The 19,557-nt window shown below is 33.6% G+C and overlaps 2 protein-coding genes across 4 annotated transcripts in view; both read right to left on the bottom strand.

The window, feature by feature from the left end:
• Positions 1 to 2,476, bottom strand: part of LOC111698232 (twitchin) — a 39,663-nt gene extending 37,187 nt beyond the window's left edge. For all 3 annotated transcript variants that reach the window (XM_023468528.1, XM_023468519.1, XM_023468535.1), the window contains exons 1-3: positions 2,420 to 2,476; positions 874 to 951; positions 129 to 287 (exon numbers count right to left, since the gene is read on the bottom strand). In XM_023468528.1, coding sequence (XP_023324296.1) covers positions 129 to 287; positions 874 to 951; positions 2,420 to 2,428 — 246 coding nt within the window. In that variant the 5' untranslated portion in view covers positions 2,429 to 2,476. The remainder of the gene's footprint in view (positions 1 to 128; positions 288 to 873; positions 952 to 2,419) is intronic.
• A 4,845-nt stretch (positions 2,477 to 7,321) lies between these two features.
• Positions 7,322 to 19,340, bottom strand: LOC111698584 (collagen alpha-1(XVIII) chain). Its single transcript, XM_023468952.1, has 16 exons — positions 19,255 to 19,340; positions 17,697 to 17,798; positions 16,972 to 17,032; positions 16,833 to 16,866; positions 15,994 to 16,083; positions 15,123 to 15,341; positions 14,242 to 14,406; positions 13,119 to 13,163; positions 12,702 to 12,935; positions 12,230 to 12,430; positions 10,910 to 11,119; positions 10,089 to 10,215; positions 9,085 to 9,381; positions 8,724 to 8,880; positions 8,197 to 8,317; positions 7,322 to 7,919 (listed from the first exon to the last, which is right to left on the bottom strand). The coding sequence occupies exons 1-16, from the start codon at positions 19,334 to 19,336 to the stop codon at positions 7,869 to 7,871; spliced, it is 2,196 nt and encodes a 731-aa protein (XP_023324720.1). The 5' UTR covers positions 19,337 to 19,340; the 3' UTR covers positions 7,322 to 7,868.
• Between the last annotated feature and the right edge of the window lie 217 nt (positions 19,341 to 19,557).

The following is a 19,557-nucleotide window of genomic DNA, read 5'->3' as shown; positions in this document are numbered from 1 at the left end:
TGAACCTTTCCATATCTCCGAAACCTATCGAAGTAAATAAATTTCCTAGCTTGAACCTTTTTAGCTCCGAAGCATGGAGTAAAATACTTTATAGCTAAAATTTACCTGGAGTAAAATATGTGTCCTACCTTGAACCATTCCACCTCTGGAGCCGGATCTCCCTCCACGGAGAAGGTAATGAATCCGTTGGTTCCCTCTGAGGTTGCATGTTTATCACTAGGACTCACTAGTTTAGGTTTCTTTCCTCCTTTAGGTTTAAGCGGAGTACTAACTGTCTCCTCCCAATCCTAAAAACAGGGTTTAGTTAAACTTATAGAAGAGCGGAAAAACTGCTAAAGCGAACTCCAGGGGGGCCCAACAAAAAGAATTAAAGATTTAGAATTTAATAACGACATGAAATATTACAAACTACATATTGAATTTGGTCGTTCGACTGAAAAAAAAGTTTCAATATAAACTAATTTATTTTGCCAAATAAAGAAGAAGAAAAACATAGATGCACGGAACAATTATGGCAAGAAAAAAGGATGAATTTATTTTATGCATATTTTCTAAAGTCTCATCCTTTGTTGGTAAAACAAAAAGGTCACAAAGGATTTGAGTCTTTACCACACACTCTTAATGTCCGAGCCCTATATCTTAGCAGCTCAATGTCGTAGATTCTTTTAGATTAAATAATCTAGGTTTAAAATATCAAAAGTGTACACCAAAAGGTGGCAAAGATATAGGGATGAACAAATTTGAGTTTGTGGCAAAAACTCAATTCCTTTGAAGAAGATAAAATAAGACAAGCTAATGAATGGAAAGTCTATTTCTTGATCAACTTTTCTATTTTTTTAAAGACAAATATAAAATAATTGATGAAAAACTTACAATTTGTTTCTCTGTTTCCCCATCTGTTGGTCCAGGCTGCTGGTCAACCGGGGTCAAAGACTTCTTTCTACCTGCATCCTATACAGTACATAGTTCATGTGCGCTGTACAGTTGAAAGTTCATATACAGTACATGGTTCATGTACACTGTACAGTTAATAGTTCATTTTCAGTACATGGTTCATGTACACTGTACAGTTAATAGTTTATGTATAGTACCAGTAATAGTTCATGTATAGTACATAGTTCATGCACAGTACATGTTTCATGTACAGTACATGTTTCAAGTACAGTACATGTTTCACTTACAGTACATGTTATGCACAGTTTATCATTTTATGTTTCATATACCGTACATGTTTTTTTGATGCATAATTTTCTCAATATTATTTGTATAATCTACCATCTTATATTTCAACACAATTTCCATTGAGTAAACATTATAAGCTGTATTTGATTTACCTAATTTTCTATTAATCTTTCCAGATCTTTCCAAACTTAAGATAGATTATTATTTCAACCTTGGGCTAGATTAATATTTGCGATATTTGGGGGGAATTTTTGTCAATTTTAGATTAGAATATTTTGCATCGTAGACCTGGACAGTATCCAGTCAATGTCCATGTGCTCAGATATCTTTTTTTACTTTTTTTTGTAGAATTCGACGTTTTCAATCAACGGTTACAAAGTTCGTTGTGCTTTGTTTGATGGATTATGAACGACAGATAAGTTTTTGACAATAAACATACGGAATAAGAAATCAAGATGAACCATTGAAATAATAAAATTGAATCCCAGCGTGGACAGTTTATCACAGAAGCAAGCTGTTGTATGGGGGTGGTTGAACTACGTAGATATTATTAATTCAACCACTTCTCTAGTGCACCGGTTTAAGTTACAAAGAAGTGGTTCAACGTAGACCACCTACGTAGTTCAGCTATTTCTGCCTATTCATTAATTTTGGTTCTTGCTTTTAGTCTTAGTTACCATTTAAAATTTTCCAACTTCGAAAGGAAATTTTTGGGACATATTTTGTATTTTACGCCTGTAAAATAGAAAAACAGATTAGATATTAAATCAAAATTTGCTTAGTTGAGATTGTATGGGATTTATTGTTTTCAAAAACTGCTTAATAAGCATAAAAAAATGTTTGAATTTAGTCTTTATAGTGAGAACCAACACAACTGTGGAATAGGAAGACGACATTGAGTGTTTTTTGTTGTTTCAAAGCAAATAGGTTTACTATAAACTTGTCGAATCACTTATGATGTGGAATGGGTCTTATTACACTGCACAATTGCCGTTTTTCATTCTAATTGGACTAAGTTTCAAGCCATCACTTGAGTCTAAAAGTCGTCTTCCTATTTCAGTTTTATCTGGTTCTCATTGTAGTCGGAATCTTGGACCCACATGCTAAGTTAGTCAAAAAAATTTGCAGATGAAAGGTTTATTCTAAACCAAGTTATATTACTTCTGTAAACTTCCCTCTTTCAAACTTTTCAGAGAAATCATTAAATATCAATTAATATTTAATTAAGCTAAATTACCTCCGCCATTCCCGATATCCGTTTATTTTCTCATCATTAACATTAATAATAGATTCTGAAAGGCATGTCCTTTTATCAGAGAAGATAAAAACACAGTTTTCCTTTTATTTTTCAATTAACATTATCAGCTTCATAAAAAAATTTGAATTTTAATGAAATGATACGAACTGCGTTTTTAGACTGAAATAATGACAAGAAAGAAAAATTATGAAATTATAAAAAAAAACTTTGCCATTAAAATGAAAGTTATAAAATTAAGAAATTGCCAAATTTTCTAAACGTAAAGTATGAAGAATATACAGGGGGGAATAATATGTCTTACACAAAAAATAAACGACTTAGGATCGTTGGAAAAATAATCAATGATGACAATTCTCAATTAAAAAAAGGGAAAGTAGAAATACCGAAATCGACAAAAAAATGATTGATAATGAAAAAAGGAAAAAATAACACACTGTACTTAAAATTATAATTAGAACCAATGCGGGGTTATATGTGTAGACCTTAACATCTTTTTATCACATCTATTTTACGGACAAGAGGTTATAAAACCAAACTTGTTAGTTATGTTTACATTTGTTTGTCTTCGAAAAATCACGCCGCGCCAGGTTTCAACTATATTGTCTAGAACTATCACGTTCATTAATAACAAAAATAGATTTAAAAAAATAACGGATGTGAAAAGATAATGGATGAACCAAAAAATAATGGATGACAAAAGACTATGGATGAAAACAAATAATGGATTTCCACTTAAATGGATGTCACAATGTATGACAAAAGATAATGGATGACACAATATAATGGTGACAAAAGATAATGGATGACACAATATAATGGTGACAAAAGATAATGGATGTCACAATGTATGATAAAAGATAATGGATGACATAATATAATGGTGACAAAAGATAATGGATGTCACAATGTATGATAAAAGATAATGGATGACACAATATAATGGTGACAAAAGATAAGGGATGTCACACTGTATGACAAAAGATAATGGATGACACAATATAATGGTGACAAAAGATAATGGCTGACACAATATAATGGTGACAAAAGATAATGGATGACACAATATAATGGTGACAAAAGATAATTGATGACATAATATATTAGTTGACAACAGATAATGGATGACATAATTTAATGTATGACAACAGATAATGAATGACAATATTAAAAAATATATTACAAAACAGATTTTGGATGAATGGCAAAAAAAGAGAATCAACAGCATAATAAGATGAAAAATGATAGCTGATAATAAACAAGGACAATGCCATTAGATAACTCAAGCTGACGGAGAACGGGGGAAAAATATAGTTATGATAACAACAAAAATAAAAAAATATAGAAATGTTGTGTAACATTGCATAGAAATAGTATCAAGATGAAGATGACAGTTTGAATTTACGCTGATTTGCATCATAATTAACGCGGTAGTATAGTAGTACTCGGAGTAACTGTTCCGTCTCCCACGTCTAGGACAAGAAACTGATGTTTGAGGACTCCGTCCTGACCCTGTGTGTCCTGGATACACGCCAAACCTTAGATTCGTCAACTCAGCAGTTTCTAGCTCCACTAGTATCCTTCCTTACAGACACACCGGTCAACATGAAGAAACATGGACTCCGTATACTTAACTCTAGATACACGTAGAACCTGAACTCCGTATACTAGACTCTTGGTACATAAAGAACCTTGACTCCGCAAACTTAACTCTAGGTACAAATAGAACATGGACTCCGTATACTTAACTCTAGGTACACATAGAACCTAGACTCCGTATACTTAACTCTAGGTACACATAGAACCTGGACACTGTATACTTAACTCTAGATACACATAGAACATGGACTCCGTATACTTAACTCTAGGTACACATAGAACCTGGACTCCGTTTACTTAACTCTAGGTACACATAGAACCTGGACTCCGTATACTTAACTCTAGGTACACATAGAAATGGACTCCGTTTACTTAACTATAGGTACACATAGAACCTGGACTCCGTATACTTAAATCTAGAGTCTAGGTGCACACAGAACCAGGACTCAGTATACTTCACTCTAGGTACACATAGAACCTGGACTTAGTATAATTAAATCTAGAGTCTAGATACACGTAGAACCTGGACTCCGTACACTTGACTCTTAGTACACATAGAACCAGGACTCAGTATACTTGACTCTTGGTACACAGAGAACCTAGACTCCGTATACTCTACTTCAGGTACACATAGAACCAGGACTCAGTATACTTGACTCCAGGCAACAGAGAACCTGGACTCCCTGTACTCAGCTCTAGGTACACATAGAACCTGGGCTCCATATACTTGTCTCTAGATTCACATAGAGTCTGAACTCCGTATACTTGACTCCAGGTACACAGAGAACCTCGACTCCGTATACTTAATTCAAGGTACACATAGAGCCTGGACTCTGTTTACTTGACTCAAAGTACACATATAACTTGGACTCCCTATAATTAATTCTAGGTACACATTACACCTGGACTTGTATGTTTGGCTTCAGGTACACATTGAACCTGATCTCCGAATAATCGACTCCAGGTACACTGAGAACCTAGACTCCGTATAATCCAAGTTTAAACTGTTAGGAGTGGAAATTGTTTGAACAAGTTTTTTCTCCTAGTATGAGTAAAGGAATCGTTAAGTAGTGTGTTCATGAATAAATTATTAGATTTAAAATGTTGTGAATGTTCCCTAAGGAGTTATCTCCCTGCAGCCTAGTGTAGTATAGTGTCTGCTGTCTAGGATTCTTTTCTATCTTATCTTCTCCGGCCTTTTTTCTCCGGAGATAGATCTTAACCTAGTCCATCCTTTTATTCTTTCATCCAGATACCAGACTTCAGATACTATATCTATACCTCATATCTTATACCTTATACCTTGTACCATATACCAGAAACCAGATTTCTGGTACTAGTACCAACTACAGATAAAGACACCATAAACCAGAAAACAGTTAACAGTTATTTGATACCAGATACCAGATAATAAGCATTAGATACCAGCTACCAGACACAAAATGATAAATACCAAAACTATATAAAACCCCAGTATCTCTCTGTATAAACCCTTCCTGCTGCTAATATTGATCGAAAATATTTTATTAAGATAAGATAAATATTACAGGATAGGTTTAGATATTAATTTCTAATCAAGGGCGTTACATTATTTTAATGGATTTAGACTCTCATCTAATCCAAATTAAATCAATTTGATTTTTTGTAAATTTATAAATGTTAAAAAAATGATGTGCCCGAAATTAGCATGTATATGTTTACTATTTAATATTGAATTTATTTTTGCTTCAGTAACTGTAACGATTTAAAAGAGTAACATTTAAAATTACATATATTTGAAAAATAGAGTAACTAGTAGTTTTTTCTATCGGGATAAATCTAGATTATTTCTTTGCTCGTCTGTGCTTTAAGAACTCAAAAATAACTTTCAAGAATTGGAAATAGCTTTTATTAAATTTTCAGTAAAGACAGAAATAATTGGAACATTCAGAACTGCTTTTACTTTTAATTATGATATAAAGTTAAATTTAATTATTGTTCGACAAAAAAAATAAATAAAAAAATAAAAAATCATGCGAACGTTAAAAATTACGACCTTAGAGAATAAAAATAGTATTAATTATGAACATTGTGTTACAATTAAACATTTTTATTAATACAACATATGTGTTGATCGAATTAAATTTAAATTCTACATTTGAAGTATAAAAGCAAATAAAGACTTGTGCAGTTTAACAATAAAAAATATTCACTTTTTTACATTTTACTGCATTATTAGTGTTACATCGGTAAACTAGTAATTAGTATGAAGGCAGTTAATTATCGGGTTTAAAGTAAAAAATATAAAGAACTTGAAATGGCACCTTATTTAACACCATGAACTGCATGTGTCTAAAGTATTGTATTTCCTACATCGTAAGAAGTTTTTTATAGGTATTTCTATTTCTGACATTTAGATCTGACATTTTATATGTCTGTTTATGACATTTAGTCATGGCTTATCTGTTTATGACATTAAGATATGGCTTTTTATTCTTCTGTTTATTACATTGAGTTATGGCTACAAATGTAAGATATGTTTTTGTGTTACTTTTTTGACATTTAATTAAAGCTTTTTATACTTATATTTCCATGACATTAATAAGAAAGTCTCTTTCTGTGTCTCTTATTAATATTAAGTTGGTCGAGGTTATTTGAGTTTTGTTTTGATGTGTTTCTTAATATTTGATATTATTTAATATCATCTTTCTCTTCTTAATAGGTTGATAATCTTTCCCTTGTATATTTCGATCTAAGTTGATAATCTGATTTTAATTTTTCAATCTAGGTTGATAATCTGTTTCTGATGTTTCAATCTAGATGTATAATCTGTTTCTGGTGTTTCAATCTAGGTTGATAATCTGTTTCTGATGCTTCAATCTAGGTGTATAATCTGTTTCTGATGTTTCAATCTAGGTTGATAATCTGTTTTTGGTATTTCGATCTAGGTTGATAATTTGTTTCTGGTATTTCGTTCTAAGTTGATAATTTGTTTCTGGTATTTCGTTCTAAGTTGATAATCTGTTTCTGGTATTTCGTTCTAAGTTGATAATCTGTTTCTAGTATTTCGTCCTTGGTGACAATTGTTTCTGATATTTCGATCAAGGTTGATAATCTGATTCCGATATTTTGATCTAGGTTGATAATCTGATTCTGATATTTCGATCTAGGTTGATAATCAGTTTCTGGTATTTCAATCTAGGTTGATATGTTTCTGATATTTCGATTAGATTGATAATATATTTCTGTTATTTCAGTTCTATCTACTCCTTACATAATAAAGATAGAAAGAGAGTGTTCCAAAAAAACGTTGTAAACTTTATTCCAATACGTGAAGAAGAATGTATAATAATGGTTTTCATAAATAAGAACTACTTTTTCTTTCTTATAAATTTTACGGAAATATTGGATGTCTAATTGTTACAAAAATGGTCGACCAAAATCCCAGATTAGGATTTTTTGAGTTAAATTAATGAATAATTTAAGTGTAAAACTACTACAAATAATGCTTACAAAAAAGTCGTCACGTAGATCAAAGACAATTTAAAAGTTTTCGCTTAGTTGCTAGAATTATCGGGACACCATGAAGCTACTTCCTGTGTATCAAAATAATGTAGCATTCTTATAAAATAAGTCATTATATATTAATTCCTTAAACACAAAGAATTAAATGTACTGCATGTGCAGCATGTAATTCACGTATTTTCTTCATGTACCGCAGGTATGTACATAATGAGATTCAGCAGGTATAATATATGCATTGTAAGTAATGCATGTACAGCCAACTGAATAAACTGCAAGGGTACTGAAAGTACTGCTTGGTCTGATGGTGTACAATGTTTGAGATGAATATTCAATAGTTGAACCTTCCCCGGTCTGAATCCTTTTCCACCAGTCCTCCAGCCTAAACATTGACACATATTTTTCTATTTATTCACTTTAATTCTTCTGGATAAATTGCTTGCTGGGACCGAATTTAATGAATTTGAGATAGGTCTAAAAACGGTTCCTTGAATCAGTGATTCAGGATTTTTCCATGCCATATAGATTTAATCTCCAAATCAGCACTACTAAGAAGTTGAATCGGCGATTGGTACTTCAGCTCAAATTCGGTCCCAGAACATGTCATATACATTTAAATAAAAAAGTTTAATAGGACATAATTTTTAATTTTTCCTTACCATTATGTATCTCCAACCTACGTCCACTTTAAATACCAGAGTTTGCTCCGACTGAAGGAAGACGACTGTACCAGGCGGACAAATCGAGAAATGCCGCGATAATTTATCAACAGTAGCGACACTATTAAAGAATGACCATAAAAGCTAACGGATAAGTGGAAATGGGTACATTTTCTATCCTGAATTTTTTTTGTGAATCAATCTGGATCGTATACTTCTATTTCTTCTATATTTCAATCTTAATAAATCCCCTAAGAACTAGTTTTATAAACAAGATAGTATGTCCAGCTCTATCCATTAATGCAAATACTTGCATTACAAACTGATGTGTTCAAAGACTGATAGTGAAATGCTTAAGTTTAATCTATCCAACTTTTTGCACTCACGTCAAACTAAATAGAGTGTCCGAGGTCAAATTTATCAATTTAATCAATTCTGTCAACTTGCACGTTTCACAATTATTCTACGCTCAACCTATCGAATCTGTGAAAATATTTCGTATCTAATGTTCTCATATGATCATTTTCCTGAGCGGTGAGGAGCAGTGAGAGATATCCGGACTCTTCTCAGATTCTCGTTTCCCGTGAGATCCGGAAATGGGTACACTGAAGGAGTCTTCATGGAGAAGTCCTTGAACTACTTGAAGAGGAATTTCAGGTCTTAGCTCAGGGTTAGAGGGGATATCTTAAAATATAATATTTATTAAATTAATCGTTAAACTATTTTTTAAAGGAACTTAAGACTTCCCTCAAACACACGAATGGTGTAGACCTTTGATATTTAAACTTTGACTTTAAAGTAGCAGAATTTGAAATATCAAAGATTTACGACTCTACAGAAAATTTGAAGATGTATGAGGAGAGTAATCAGTTCCTTTACTCCACTTACCAAAAGCATCAAAGTAGTCTGGTATAGTTGGAGGAGCTGGAGGACCTGGAGTTCCAGGAGGACCAGGTCGACCTCGCTTCCCTCTCCTCCCTCGTTCTCCTCGGGGTCCCTTCAGGGCCGTCATGTTTAGGACAGGTAGGGGACCAGGTTCTCCTTTCAATCCAGGCATACCAGGGATACCATTGTCTCCCTTTCTACCCCTTAATCCTGGCAGCCCTCTCTCCCCCTTCTCTCCAGGTTTAAGTTTAAGACCGGAGAGGATTGTTGTGTTAAGATGAAGAATACTCCCAGGAGGACCTAGAGACTAGAGAGTAGAGAACAACTTAAACCAACTTGAAACATTAACATATGTGTATAAATTCATGAAGTTAAAGGAATTGAGTCTTTGTCACAAACTCTGATTTTCTAATTCCTATATCTTTGCAGTCCAATGTTGTAGACATTTGACATTTCAAACTATGACTTCTGTTATATCAAATGATATAAGTTTGAAATATCAAAGGTTTACGACATAGGGTTCAAAAGATATAGGCATTAGAAAATCAGAATTTGTGGTAAGGAATCTTTTAGGAATAATTACTCATTTACATTCATGAAGCTTTAAATCACTAACTTTAAGGAAATTTTAAACACATACACAAATGTAGAGTTAAATCTCTAATCATTTAGGAATATTTATGAATAAAGGAATCGAATCTTTGCCTCAAACTAAAATTTGTTATTCCCTATATATTTGCAACCTGATGGTGTAGCATAATTTACAGTTTAAAATAACTTAAGTCTACGACATTGGATTGCAAAGATATATATTGGGATTAGAAAATCAGAGTTTGTGGCAAAGACTCTAATTCCTTTTCAAGTTTTTCCTTATGGAGAACGGGACTAACACTTTTTTAAATAAAAACATATTTCTTATGAGTTCTTGAAAAAAAAAACTACAATAAATGATAATTCATTAAAGAGTATACAGTTCTGTGCCTTTTAGGAAATAGATATATTCCTACCTGGTTCTCCTGTGTCTCCTTTACTCCCTGAAACTCCAGGTGCTCCTGTAGGTCCAGGTACTCCAGGTGTACCTCCTGGTCCTACATCTCCCTTGTTACCAGGGGGTCCTGTAGCCCCCAGCTCTCCCTACAAGGTATTGTTTGTTAGATGAGAAAACGGTGTTGATTAGTATTATACTTATTTCTATTCGAGGTTTCCATAAAGAAAAATGGAATTTAGCCGTTTCAACACATAAAAAATCACATACAGAAACCAGAAAACTGTGATATGATTTTGAATAGTACAGTAAAATGAAACACAGAAATTGTACAGTGTACATTGACCAACTTCACTTAATATGAGACTTTTGAGATATACTGGCAAAACTATTTGCTTTGTAACAAATACATTTAAAGATTGTCGTCTTCCTGTTCCACAGTTTTCTTGTTCTTACTGTAAGTGCAATATTGATTTAGGTGGTTATACGTTTTTTTGCCGAACACTCCCTTTAAAGTTCTACGTGGACATTTTTTGTGTTATTAATTGGTTCCGCTAACTGTCATCCCCGACCTTTCACTACACGAGGTGGAATCCTAAATGCACATGTGGGAGAGAAAAACTTCTATGATCTTAAGTTTTTATCAACATTTTATTTTCGTTTGAAATCCTGGAAAACTTTAATCTTTATAGATAAACTAACTTGGAAACCAAGCTTTGCCTGGAAACTATTTTTTATCTTTTAAAGTCGACCTACTCGAGCTCCCCAATCAAATAGGTCAATTGGTTCCTGAGTTATGATCAGACATTAAAAAAACAGAGATTACTACTTTATACAAATTACCTGGCTTCCTCGTTCCCCTTTCTTCCCTTCGTATCCCTTCTCCCCCTTCTGTCCTGTTGAACCCTTCCTTCCATGCTCTCCGCTCTTCCCTGTATCCCCCTTCTCCCCTTTAGATCCAGGGGAACCAGACTGTTTTATGTTCTCTGATGTACCCTGCCTTCCGACAAGGACGGAGTCTTGCATCATCCTGCTCCTCGGAGACCAGGCGGGCTTAAACGCACAAAATAAAACATTTAAAGAAAATATCTGTTCATACGTAAAAAATCTCCTGAAAGGAAAGGATATCGTTTTCTTGAAGGGGTTCTTTTTCAGCCGGAAATATTAGTTTTAATGACTTTAAGAACGGTTAAGAAGCTTTAGTAGCTTTGTGAGTGGTGGTGCCTAATTTATCCATTTATGAGGAAAAGTGGTGCCTAATATATCCCTTTATGAGGAAAAGTAGTGCCCAATGTATCCTTTTATGAGGAAAAAAGGTGCCTAATGTATCCCTTTATGAGGGAAACCGGTGCCTAATGCATCCCTTTATAAGGAAATCAGCTCCAGAAGATTGATTAATGGTTTACATGTGCTTTTGCCATTTCAGATTTGTTTTATTTCATTTATGTTTTCACATATTTCAAACTTTTCACAAACATTTTTGTTTTTGTTTTCATTTTCATACTAAATATGATCAAATATTTATATTCACAACTCTGAACCCACTATCTTAAATTGAATTTTAAAATGTAAGGATGGAAATTCAAGCTTAAATTATTCATTTGAAAAAAAAACTATAAAAAGATGAATAAATGTAAAAAACCTTGGTTTTCCCTGTATAACCCCAATTTACTTTAACTTTAACTTCTTTTTCTTAACAATAATCGATACAAGTTTCTTTGTTAAGATAATAAGAATGTACTGATTGAAAATAAGAGATTTTACAAGGACACTTACTGAAAGATTAGTTTTTGAAAGAACGTATTAAACTTTTTTTCGGGATTTTGGAAACATTTGTTTATTAGACGTCTTCTGAGTATCATCTTTCGATTTCTGTAATAATAAATTTATTCAATCACAAATATGTTTTAGTCATGAATTTTAAAAAACCGTTTGGAACAAAATCATCTTATCCTTTGAGCTTAAAAAATGCATAATTTTCTTATTTTGTTAATCCTTTCAAGTAGAACCTGAATGTCTAGTTGGAGATGATATATCGAGGGTTTAGATAAAGTAAAGGGGGCCGGGGGGGGGGGGGCTTGGGTTCAAAATAATTTCCGTTTTAAAGATTGAAGGAAATTGTCAAGTCCCTGGACTCAGATATAAACCGGGATATAAACCTACATCATATCCGTTGATGAATCCAGGTGGACCAGGAGGTCCAGGAGGTCCTACTTCTCCGTTCCGTCCAGGTTCTCCGTCCTGTCCTGATTCTCCTTTATCTCCGGGAACCCCTTGAGCTCCGGTAAGTCCTGGTTCACCCCTGGATCCTCTATCTCCTTTTATTCCCCTGGACCCCTGGGCTCCCTCTGGGCCTGGTGGTCCCTAAACAGAGAGATGATAAAATTTCAATAAATCATCAACAATAACAATTAAAAAAAGAGCATGTTTCGTATAATAATTTTGATGTTTTACAGAAGGGTTATTCTTCCTGTCATATATGTCATAAATATATAATTGAAGCCATGATAAAACCACGTGGACCTGTCTGTCCTGGATATATATCTGAAAGTTTTTAATAGTACATGGAGCCCTGATATATTTAAATAACCCTCCTATTCTAGATATTCTTTATATCCTATAGTTTAACATGTACCTGGAGTCCAGATAAACCAGGTTGACCCTCTTTCCCAGAATCTCCTTTATCTCCTTTAGGAAGAACATCGGTTAATCTAACAATACTTCGTTCAATTATACTCTCATTGCAACCACACTCTCCAACAACAAACTCTTGATGTTCTCGAAGAGGTCCAGTTGCTCCAGGTACTCCTGGAATCCCTGGAGGTCCAGGTAAACCCGGAGCTCCTCGAACACTTTGTCCCGGGGGACCCTAAACAATAATCTTTAATCCTCCAAAAATGGAAAATAAGTTCACTACAAAGAGCTACAAAGTTTTAAAACTTAAAACTGCAGTCTTCTATTTTAATAACATTTTATGAAAATAAGTATCGAAGAGCATATCGGTTTTATATAGAATAATATAATTCTTTAAAAAACTTTAAAAATATCCTACCCTTGGTCCCATAGGTCCTCTATCTCCTTTAGGTCCCTGTACACCCTGTAAAAGTAATCAAGGTAGATGAGGAATGATAATTAGTAAACACACTGAACACAGACATATATTTTCAGAACAAAAGAACAATAGATGCTTGAGTGGGAAACCTCTTGAGGGAATTAGTAGGAATGGTTTCTATCACGTATTTGTACAAATCTATATAGATATTTGTCTTTTATTATCTTTTAAGAAATAATTGTGCTATTGTACCTGGTTTACCATTTACCTTAATTGTGTACTTAAAATAGTTTGTGTACTTAGTGCCTGTCCTTCATGGAGTACTGAAAACAGTTTGTGTACTGTGTGTGCCTGTCCCACTTGGTGTATTGAGCATAGTGAGCATAGTTTGTGTACTGCGTACATGTGTGATGAGAATTTTTTGTGCACTGTGTATCTGTCCTACATGATGTACTGAGAATAGTTTGTGTACTGTGTACCTGTTCTACATGATGTACTGAGAATAGTTTGTGTACTGTGTACCTGTTCTACATGATGTACTGAGAATAGTTTGTGTACTGTGTACCTCTCCTACATGGTGTACTGAGAATAGTTTGTGTACTGTGTACCTATCCTACATGGTGTACTGAGAATAGTTTGTGTACTGTGTACCTGTCCTAAATGGTGTACTGAGAATAGTTTGGTACTGTGTACCTATCCTACATGGTGTACTGAGAATAGTTTGTGTACTGTGTACCTGTCCTACATGGTGTACTGAGAATAGTTTGTGTTCTGTGTACCTTTCCTACATGATGTACTGAGAATAGTTTGTGTACTGTGTACCTGTCCTACATGGTGTATTTAGAATAGTTTGTGTACTGTGTACCTGTCCTACATGGTGTACTGAGAATAGTTTGTGTTCTGTGTACCTTTCCTACATGATGTACGGAGAATAGTTTGTGTACTGTGTACATGTCCTACATGATGTACTGAGAATAGTTTGTGTACTGTGTACCTATCCTACATGGTGTACTGAGAATAGTTTGTGTACTGTGTACCTGTCCTACATGGTGTACTGAGAATAGTTTGTGTACTGTGTACCTGTCCTACATGGTGTACTGAGAATAGTTTGTGTTCTGTGTACCTGTCCTACATGATGTACTGAGAGTGGAGGACCAGATTTCTTCTCTCCGTCGATCATAATAACCTCTGTGCTCTCCAGGCAATAATCTTCAGCATTATCAGGGTTAGGACTAACCCTCAGCTCCTGGATTACTCCTTCCCAGGGGGTCATATGTCTTCCACCACCCTGAGTAAATATATCATTGAATATAAAACCAAGATTAATTACTTAGGTATAATTTTAATTCATCACTGAATATTTAAAGCAATAAACACAAATTTACTAATAAAAAAGTAACAGAGCGACCCTATAATTATATAAGCCATCCTGAACAGTGAATCTAAAGTAACTGAACCAACCGGACACATAAAGAAACACTCGACTCAAACTCTAATTTTCTGATACATCTTTGCATCCTGATGGTGTAAGCCTTTGATATTTTAAACTTTGATTGATCTTGCATAGTTTGAAATATCAGAGGTAAACGACATTGTGTTGCAAAGATCTAAGGATTATAAAATTACAGTATGAGTTAAGTAATTAATCATTTCCTTTCATTTTCATATAACTGATGAAGCAAGCTGAACATTGAATTGAAACCAAATGAACCTTAGCAATGAATTTAAACTAATGAAACCAATAAAAGTAACTGAACCGCAACTGACCAATGAAAATAAATTAAAGAAACCAACTGACCAATATATGAATAAATGAACTCAGCTATAAACTAACACATAAAAATGAAATAAACCAACTGACCAATGAATAAATAAACTAAGCAAACTAACCAATGAAATTGAAATAAACCGACTGACCAATGAATAAATGAACTTAGCAAACTAACCAATGAAAATAATTGAACTGAATTAACTGACCAATGAATCTAATGTTTCTGATTTCACCTGACCAATGAATAGAGAAGAAGCAGGATCGAATTTAACAGTCTGAGGTCTAGCAACAGCTATGGTTTGAACCTCTTGGCAGTTAATGAAGAGTGTGACCATGCTGGCCTGAACCTTGAGAGCAACTGCAGTCCAGGAGAGGGGGAGCGAGGGGATAGAGAACTCAGCTAATGGTTTAGATTTCATTTTACCAACATTAGAGAGGTAAAGAGAAGCAGTCTGAAATGAAAATAAATTTTATTCATTTCTGTTTAAAGATTGTAGAACTAAAATCAAAGTAAAAAAATAAGAAAGGATAGGTTTAGTTTAAACAAACACTTTAAGTACCCAATTGCAGATTAAGTTTTTAAACTTTATGAAATTTTGAGTGGAGAAAAGACGTTTAAAATTCTATGAACTATTGCTAAAAATCCATAAGATGTTCAACTAACTTTTCAAAATTAGAATTTGAATAATACAAAATATGATTTAAATAAACGCATTGAACATAAAACAATTATGCAGTGTGCAAAGACCCATTTAAATTAAGAAATAGATTTCCAAGTTATGGATAAAATATTATAGTTATAACAACATAAAATACACAGAAGATTGCTTAAAATGTCGCCTTCCTATTGTGTATCACTGTAGATTTATTATTGAGAGAAAAAGCTTTGATTTTATTTCTAAATCTGATCTTTATTTATGAATATTTGCAAAGTAAATACGTTTTTGCCACAAAGTCTAAATTTTGATACCTATATATTTTCAACCTGGTATTTCAAACTTTGAAATCTGTTAAATCAAATAGCCTTAGTTAGAACTATCAAAAGGTGTACACCATCAGGTTGTAAAAAGATAAAGTTTGTGACAAAAACTCAGTTCCTTTTACCTGTTTGCCTAAACTAGATGATGCAGTTATACTCAGACCTAGGCTAACAATATAATCAAACGGAGATACAACAGAGAACAAGAATCCACCCTGAAAATAAATAATATTGTTAGAATTAAAGATTTAGAAACACGACTTAGCTATTCTATTAAAAATACCCCTTTTCCTGGAATATTACTTTGCTAAACTTTGGGATAATTCCTTCTTAAAATTAGATTCTTAATTATCCTTCCACATGATCTTTTCTTATAAACCTCAAGATATTTTCTTCTAAACCTTAGGCTCTTTCCGTCTAAGCCTTAGAATCTTTCCTTCTAAACCTTAGAATCTTTCCTTCTAAACCTTAGGATCTTTCCTTCTAAATCTTAGGACCTTTCCTTCTAATTCTTAAGATTTTTCCATCTAAACCTTAGAATCTAGGACCTTTTCATCTAAAAACCTAAAATGATCTTTCTCTATAAAACTTATAACTCTTATAATCTGAGAACCAGCAGGTCGGATATTGTCCAGGATTACTTGAGAACCAGCAGCTCAGATAGTTGTCAGGATTACCTGAGAAACAGCAGGTCGGATAGTTGCCACGATTACCTGAGAACCAGCAGGTCGGATAGTTGCCAGGATTACCTGAGAACCAGCAGGTCGGAGAGTTGCCAGGATTACCTGAGAACCAGCAGCTCAGATAGGTGCCAGGATTACCTGAGAACCAGCAGGTCGGATAGTTGCCAGGATTACCTGAGAATCAGCAGGTGGAATAATTGCCCGGATTCCTGATAATCAGCAGGTCGTATAGTTGCCAGGATTACCCGAGAATCAGCAGGTCGGATTGTTGCCAGGATCACCTGAGAATCAGCAGGTCGGATAGTTGCCAGGATTATCTCAGAATCTGCAGGTCGGATAGTGGCCAGGATTACCTAAGAATCAGCAGGTCGGATGGTTGCCAGGATTACCCAAGAATCAGCAGGTCGGATNGCCAGGATTGCAAAATTTTCAAACATGACTGGAGGGAAAATAAGAGAGTGTGGAGTTCTCAGATCAGATCCTAGACATTTCAAAATTTTATTTTAGTTTAATACTTCAAAAAAATTTTAAAGGTTCAGTTAGTTGAAGAATTATATTTGCAATTAGTCTGATATTTATAAACTGATGCCCAACATTAGACACACTGCCTTTAATTTCCTTATTTGTTACTATTAATTCATAGCATCTATATATTTAAAAATGCAGTTCTTTCAATTTTATCAGAACCTAAGCTCGAATTTAAAGAATTCGAACCGCGTCGTCGAACCGCCCAGAACCAGTTTCGATTGAGCGCCGGCTCAAATCTCAAAACACGGATTATAATTTCAATTGGAACCAATTCTTTGAAGTCGGCCTCTGATCCAATAATTTTAATATCTACTGCTGTCAGCAGTGCTTGTGAAAATTGAATTGTGAATTGAATAAATCCAAATCAAATTTTTACTTCTATCCGATGTTTCTGAAAAGAGAAATTTTGATTAAACGTCTGCACAAACTAAAGAAGTCTCGTACGTAAAATCTTGAGTTTGCATGTTAACTAAATAAATAAATATTTAACCTTTCAAATACTTTGAATTTAAGTTTGAAGAATAATTTCGAGTTTTTCTTTGGCTTAAAATATTCAGACAAAATCTTTGTATTAATTAAATCCGACAATTAAAAACCATTAACCATTAAAAACTAACCTGCTCTTAGGCCAAATGCATGGAGACCATGAAGACCCTCCGCAAAATAAACATGCTTCGGATCATCAAAAGGAACTGAGATCGCCTGCAGCAAATCCAACTCTGAAAAGAAAATCTCAGGATGGACAATTATCTATGTTTTATTCATATTTTGAAATCTCTGGATTTGTTTTTATTTTTAATTTGCTTTTCGTTGATCAAGGATGGGATCTTTTGAATGAACGGTAAAGATTTAAATCGATTCAAATGAGTTAAAGTCATGGTTTTCCTTCCTAGGGCTAGGGTAAAAATAACAATATTTGACCAATGAGAGACAAGTTAAGCTAACCATGTTAAAATAATGACGTTAACTCATTTAATTAATTTGAATCAGGTCCGTTGATTTAAAAGGTCCCAACTCAGACAAACTTTAATATATTTAATTTCTTTACTTCTTGCATTCTTTGTGTTCTTAAGCAAGCATTATTATTATTATATATTATCAAAAATATTTGTTTAAGTTTAAAAGTATGTTAATTCAATCAAGATGATATGATATGAGTAAATTGGTTTAAGTCAATCTCAAACATTTGAGCAAACATTTGTGAAGAGCAAACTCGATAAACAAACCATGGATATCTCAAGCTAGCTATAGTTAAAAACTCTAATAAACAAACCAAGGATATCTCAAGCTAGATATAGTTAAAAACTCTAATAAACAAACCAGGGATATCTCAAGCTAGATATAGTTAAAAACTCTAATAAACGAACCAGGGATATCTTAAGCTAGATATAGTTAAAAACTCTAATAAACGAACCAGGGATATCTCAAGCTAGATATAGTTAAAAACTCGAATAAACAAACCAAGGATATCTCAAGCTAGATATAGTTAAAAACTCTAATAAACAAACCAAGGATATCTCAAGCTAGATATAGTTAAAAACTCTAATATACTTCTAAGGGACTGCAGATGAACTTTGAAGTGTCCCTCATTAAACAAAGTGGCACGTCCGATTCACAAGGAATTCACAAATATATTTTATTAAACTCGGGTGTATGTACTGCAGTGTATTTTGTACACGACGTTCGAATGACGTCACATGGATACCAATGACACTCAATTTTCCACTAGAAAGTTGAGATATTTCCGTCGTCAAGATGCTTAATCAGCCAAAGGTTGAAAGGGTACGTTGTGAATCGTAAATACTATTCTCCAAATGGAGAGTCACGTGAAATTACGACTACAGAAACTTGTGTTCGTACAGTGAGAACCAGAAACTTGTGTTCGTACAGTGAGAACCAGAAACTTGTGTTCGTACAGTGAGAACCAGAAACTTGTGTTCGTACAGTGATTATGATTTTAAACAGTCTAATGAACATGAGACACAGCAGTGTGCAGTGTAAAAAGATCCATTTCACTTAATTAGTTAATTAATAAGTTACAACTGAAACTATATTGCTGTGAAACAAGATCAAATACACTTGATCATTACTTTAATGTCGTCTTCTTATTCAGCAGTTTTCTGGTTTTCACTTTCTTCACTTTCATATAACAATGAAGAAAAATTAGTTTTTAACCTTTATGCGAGGAGAAGTTGAAAACTGAAAGAAGAAGAATTCCTTGAACAATTCTTTCCAGATTTTTTTTTCGAACCATCATTTTTTTATCTGAAAATTTGAACAAAAAATAAAAAAAATATTACTGTCCCTCTTCTGGTCCTATATATCTATTGGTATATGGACACGGAGTCAGGAAGAAACGCAGGTTTATCAATTAGATCCTTATCCTAGCAATTAGACATAACATTTTCTCTCATTTTCTTTTTGGCATATGCATGCGTTTTAAATGAAAAAGTAAAAAATGTCCACTCCGTATTGTTG

The sequence above is a fragment of the Eurytemora carolleeae genome, unplaced genomic scaffold (assembly GCF_000591075.1).
Source record: "Eurytemora carolleeae unplaced genomic scaffold, Eaff_2.0 scaffold40, whole genome shotgun sequence".
Classification (NCBI taxonomy): domain Eukaryota; kingdom Metazoa; phylum Arthropoda; class Copepoda; order Calanoida; family Temoridae; genus Eurytemora; species Eurytemora carolleeae.
The sequence above is the reverse complement of the archived record's forward strand: the minus strand, read 5'-3'. Positions and strand labels throughout refer to the sequence as shown.